The 6,000-nt window shown below is 44.8% G+C and overlaps 1 protein-coding gene across 1 annotated transcript in view; it reads right to left on the reverse strand.

Moving 5' to 3' along the window:
* The window catches only part of LOC8050640 (hydroxyacid oxidase 1-like), a 28,962-nt gene extending 23,897 nt beyond the window's left edge, over positions 1-5,065 (reverse strand). Inside the window, exons 1-3 of the mRNA XM_040218452.2 lie at positions 4,868-5,065; positions 4,368-4,490; positions 901-1,069 (exon numbers count right to left, since the gene is read on the reverse strand). Of these exons, the coding sequence (XP_040074386.1) occupies positions 901-1,069; positions 4,368-4,467 (269 nt within the window). The 5' untranslated portion in view covers positions 4,468-4,490; positions 4,868-5,065. The remainder of the gene's footprint in view (positions 1-900; positions 1,070-4,367; positions 4,491-4,867) is intronic.
* Between the last annotated feature and the right edge of the window lie 935 nt (positions 5,066-6,000).

Here is a 6,000-nt window from a genome sequence, read left to right on the forward strand (position 1 = left end):
AGCTCGGGCTGATAGATATCATGAACCTCCTCCACCTCTTTCCTTGGCATCGTAAATGTTGGCAAAATCACATTGCCGACGTGCGGCGGAACATTCAGGTGTATATGCGTGCATAGCTTTCAACGACCTTGCATTAGCGAAAGCAATGAAGACATATACGCACGGGCTTTTGCGCGCATCGACTACACTTTGCTCATGGAGCGAGATTTGATGACCGCAGTTTCAGACACCTTTTGCGGTACTTTTGACGAGAATAAAATAAAGAAACCGCAAATGTAACGACTGCGGAATACCGAAACAAACATACAGACTCTGAAGAGATCAGTGATAAAAATAGAGGAGGTTCGCTTAAAACACAAAGCTCTACTGATGAATCAATCAGCAATTAGCAACTGAAAAATTAGTTTCATCTGCCATGAGGCGACGTACCCACTAAAAACGACAGAATGTCACAAAAAAATACACGGAGATAAGCGATGGTGGGCATGTTAGTTTAGGTTAGTCCGGGCTTGCTTATCAAGATGGGTTACATAAGCTAAGGTGAGTCATGCTACGTAGGCTAGCGCTGATTCGGTTAGGAAACTCGGACTTCAGACCAAATCAACGAAGCGCAGCGATGGTCAGTGCCCAAGGGTGCGCGGGGCGGCCCGGGCGGGGAAATGGACGCTCCAGAGAGTGTATACGTTTATGTTAGACAGGTTAGTTTTGTTGAAGCCAACACAATCTAACCTAACCACATTTGGTTAGGTTAGGTAAAATTTGATTAGGTTAGATTAGGTTTCCCTAAGTCAGCTCAGGTTGGGTTAGGTAGGGCCACACTGTGTTAGGCTAGTAAAGGTCAGGCCATATTGCGTTAGTCCTCGTTATGTTGCTTTCGTTGTGGACAGGGAAAGGCCTCACCTTCGGAACGCCTGCTTGTTCTCCGTGAGCGTCTGCTGGTCGTCGGCCCCACTCTGGTAGTAGCCCCTCGGCCCGTCGTCGAGGTTCTTGAGGGCGATGCGCTCGATGTCGTCCAATGTGATCACGACGTCGTCGTCCGCGGAAACGGTAGTTTCTTGCTTGCAGTTCTCTGAGGCGAACGAACAAAATTGGTGCGTCCCTGAACGTCCCCCCATGGCAATCAGTTCGTCGAACGACGTTTCATCGACAGATCGTTTCGTCGCCACTGCATGCGATGTTTGATCGCAAGGTTCCCCGCGTTCGTTTTTGTCAATGCGCCTTGCGACGCTTCGTTCAAAGCGTCTTTTCCGCGTACATCGCCTCGGTCGCCGGCATCCAGACGAATATATCCTATAGCTTGCCGAGCCCTTGAACCACAGTCTGCTATTACATCTTACAAAAGACAGTGTGCAGACGGTCTGAGGCGTGTTTGTTTTTTCTTGTATGTCTGTCCTGTCACGTTAGTCATACTAAAACGGACTGTAGAGATGCATGAAGCATATATACGTGTGAATGAAACAACATGCTTCGAAAATGCTTCAGACGTGTACGCAGACAACTCTGGCCTCATGTCTACAGAGAAATACTCGTCTCTTTTGTATACTGTATGAGGAGTGGGACAGCGGGTTGGGTGATTCTGACGAGGCTTGGTCTATTAAGCTCGGGCCTGAGATGACATTCAAAGTTCCTTGTCTTAAACTGCGTAAGAGTAACGCTGTAAGAGCTCTCTAGATATAAGCATGATTGATACGTTGATTGCACACACGGTGCCAAAGACGTTTAATTATATTGGCAAGGAACGCTTTCAGTACGATTCAATTCAATTCAATTATTCATCCTTCAATGACGCAACTTAACAATCTTGCATGGCGCGGCTGCTTCACAACGTTCCTCTCGAAGCTTCCAATATATGGAAGGACCGAAATGGCAATTGCCATGGCAACAGATACCGACCAGCAAATCGCCCTGCGAGGTTTTGATCGTCTGCGTGTTAGTATCTGGTTCTGTCCTGCTAGCAGGTATGGAAAGTCAGTGGCGCTACTTTCCCAGGGTCCAATGACCTTTTCACTGGCGGCCATTTTAGCGCCAAGATATTTCGGTGGCGCCCTCTTATGGTTTCCCTCCGTGACGTCAGGACTGGGATTGGCCTCGCCGTGACGTCACCAGTTGTTATCCTCGGTATACTTACCATCGGGGGAGACGACGAGTTCGATGGTGTGTTTAAAAAGCACAGTAGAAGCTAGGAGCCATCGCAATCCGAAACTAACACCGTCAAAGTTGACAATCTGACAGTGCTCATATGCCCATGGTTTGGCCAATCGTGGAAAGCTGACCACAGGGACGCTTTTGGCCGCGCACATCGCTAATAGCTCAGGCCTTGGCATGTTGAGAGCGAGATGGCGGCTTTAAGCCTCCGCGCAGTGTTTTTGCAACGTGTATTGCACACCATCGAGATTACCGGTCTTGGCAGCCTATATAAGTGTGAGCCTGTTCTGGGCACGCGCTAAAAAAACATCGGACTCAAATATGGCGTCCGGTAAATATACTTCGTGTAGACAAATGCAATCCTGGTGCCCCGTGACTGCATGGTGCCCCATGCGCGCAAGCACGTGCAGCGTGCGCGTGAAGTGCAAATTCGCACGGGGGCGTCCTTGCACGTGCAAGGACATGGCGGCAGACAGTCGCCCCGCTTGCAGACGCGTCTATGGTTCGTAAAATAAAATCAGTGATTTCGTAAATTAGACGGTTCCGCGTGCTTCGAATAATGAAATAGTGAGTCTCGGATCGTACGACGTCGTCAGGTGCATAAAATGACTTAGCCTTAATTTACTTGCGGGTATAATATAAAAAAAAAAAAGCTCCGCGTCACTGGTCGACTTTTTTTTTTTATTTCATGTTTTTTTTTTCAACACGCTTGACGAAATAATTATACCTTTCTGCTTCTCCAAAAAAAGAAAAACTTACCTTTCCATTTCAAAATATAATAAAAATTTATTTTTTTTAATAGAAAGTCTTACAGAATTCTATCGTGTGTGAGGAGTTTCGAATCGCAATCCCAACCGCATGCGTCGTGAAGTAACCCGTTCGATCGTCTTTCCGAGGAATAAAATGCGGAAACACGCATCCCAGGTAAGAGTAAAATCCCAGCCAAGGCCGTCGGGCACTGCAAATATTGGAATGATTTTCTTTTTCCGCAGACTCAGATACGGATTTCAGGTGGCTCGATACCGTTTTTTATGCAAGACACACTCTCCAACGCGGGAGCGTCCACACGATTATTGCAAGGAACAAAAGTTTTCCGGTTTGGTTTTCTCGCGATACCCGCCACTGAGCTGCCATATACCATTCACGCCAAGAAACAAAAAAAAACAACAACAACAAAAAAAAATGTCTACCTCCATTTTACCCAATCTTGCACACGTTACTAAAAAAAAAAATCGATCACAATTACAGTTAGTCTTGTTTACAAAGTATATTCAATTAGATTCATTGATTACTTGGCAAGAAAAGTAATGGGCGGTTACTTGAAAAAAGTCACCGTTACTTTTCCGATTACTTCAAATTTTCAAATCGAGTTTTTTTCTTCTTTTTGCCGGTTTGAAAGCGTTTTTTTTTTTTTTTTTGTACTGTTTATTATTGGATTAGGAAGACCGAGCAATAAGCTGCTTATCTTCTTAATCAATCAATTTTGGTAAAACCCTCCTCTTCCAATCGGACACTTTGGTTCGAGGATTTTGTGGTAGGAAACTTGCACAAACTAATAACTGTTACAACTAATTTTAGCACTTCCGAAAATACACATATATATTACCCTCGTGATTATTTTCTAATACGGTATTTTCCAAACTTACGGTAAATGTATTAGATTATTACTAAATTGCCCCGGAAACGTAATCAATAACGAGTAATTTGATTGGTTGTAATGAGTACCGCAGAGGCCTGATTTTCCCTTGCTCCATAACGCGGGCAGCACAACGAGATTACGAGGCAGATCTGTACCGGCGCAAAGTTATATGCAATATCGCGGCCTTCGTCACCTTCTGCACGTCTGTAGCTATCGCCGGCTATAAGCCAATCAAGCACTATAAATGCGCCATAATATTAAGGTTCTACTCTCTAAATATTAAACAAAAAAAGATAAACTGATGTAAGTTTACTTTTCTGCAAAACACAGAGGCTACCAATCACAGAGAACAATAGGAGGATCTTAGCGAATTATAAAACTCTTAACACGATTAAATCTAAAAAAAAAAAAAGAGATGCTCGCAAGTTCCGTGTGGCAAATCGGCGATTTCTTCTTATAAAATGCCGGCTGTCGCGCATATAAAATGTAATGCCAGTTTATATTAAAAATAAATGAATAAAAGAATACTCAGATTTCAACCTGCGTTGAACACGAAACACCGACGGGACCCAGAAGAGCTCACCTGTGGCTGCTTGAACCAGACCAACCGCCAGGACGACGCAGAGAAGTGTCCTCGTGATAGGGTGGCTCGACTGACGAACACCCGAAAACTTGTTCCACATCTTCAATGAATGTCGATAGGTGCCTGCAGATCGAAATCGTCGGCGTTGCATATGCGACCTAGATATACACTCTCACCGCGAAAACAGATCTCATTTATTCGTTACAATATTGCGTGTTTGCGTATGCGTAGCGATCGTTGCAAAACAAACGCTTTGCAACGATCGCATTTGGATGTACACTCGAAAAAAAGAAATCCAGTGCTTCTAGTTTTCCGCAAAGCTCTTGGTTGAGCCATCGCCGCAATTTTACAGTAGGCAGTACGGAAAGAAACTATAGGTAAATGACGAAATACAAAACACGTTTAGACATTAAAAAAAGAAAATACGGTCCATGATGTGACACTAAGCATGACATTTCAGGTGCTTCCGTCAAGCGACAGATCAACATAACCAAGCTTACGGAAAAGTTATCCTCCTTGGTACGATTTTTCACTGGTGTACGACGTAACACAAAGTCTTTGTCTATAGATAAGGAAACGTGGCCGCAGTCACACCGAACAAGACAGTTTTGAAGGATGCGTAGAGCCGGGGGAAAGTCTGAAACCCCCGGAATGAGAAACTGGCGAGCATGGACAGAGAGGATGCGTGGTCGTTTATCAGCTACACCTCCGTAGGATGTCGGTATCTCTTCTTCGTCCGCCGCCCTCTCTCTCGTTCTCTCTCTCCTCCCGTCCCCTAAAAAAAAAAGAAGAAAAAAAAAATCTTAAAAAAAAAAAAAAAGAAAAGAAAAAAAAAAGAAGGGAAAGTACGGATAGAAACTTGAGCACGAGCGGTAGAGCCCTTGAGCAACTTGTGCCATGAACAGATCTTTCTTTCCTGTTTTTTTATTTATTTTTTATTAAATGTATGCTGTTTGGAATAAGTGACAGAGCCGAGTTGAGATGGATTGATTATCTTCAAAAATGGTACTTGTCAAATGCTTCATCAAATTTCTATTCTGTTCGGTGTTTCTCTCTTTTTCTGTATGAGTTATGTGTTTGTTTGTACAGCGGGAAGGTTAGACCGCCTCAGTGCCGGCCTGCTAAAAACAGCGTCTCAGCTGAGACTAGGTGAAAGAAAGCATTGTCAAAGCCGGCGCTCGAGCTCCTCGCCTCAAGACACTCGAGCGCCCAGGTCTTTGCAGGGCTTCCTTTCACCCAGTCTCAGCTAAGACGCTGTTCTAGCAAGCAGGCCCTGGTGTCTCCCGCTGCAGTGGCGCGAGGCTTGAACCCTGGACGGTCAGGTGCACTCGCTCAGCGTACTCTCCGCACATGGTGGGAATAAAGTGTGGCCAGTCATAGCAATCTTAAGTTTTTAAAGAAAAAAGAAAAAAGGGGGAGAGTTTGTTATAAAATACCCTCTATCAGAGGCAACCCTCACATGTTTCGTCATGGACACTTAAGATGCTGACACTCGCTTACCCGACCCTGCACAGCCTGTTTCTCAAATTCAGCGCTGCCGTTCCATCCAGCGCGTCGCTGGAACGTCTTTTTAGCTCGGCTGGGAACGTCTTTAGGAGGAAAAGGGGAAAACTGTCATATCAAGAACTTTGAA

This window comes from Ixodes scapularis, unplaced genomic scaffold (genome assembly GCF_016920785.2).
Source record: "Ixodes scapularis isolate PalLabHiFi unplaced genomic scaffold, ASM1692078v2 PGA_scaffold4__175_contigs__length_147842914, whole genome shotgun sequence".
In the NCBI taxonomy this organism is placed as follows: Eukaryota; Metazoa; Arthropoda; class Arachnida; order Ixodida; family Ixodidae; genus Ixodes; species Ixodes scapularis.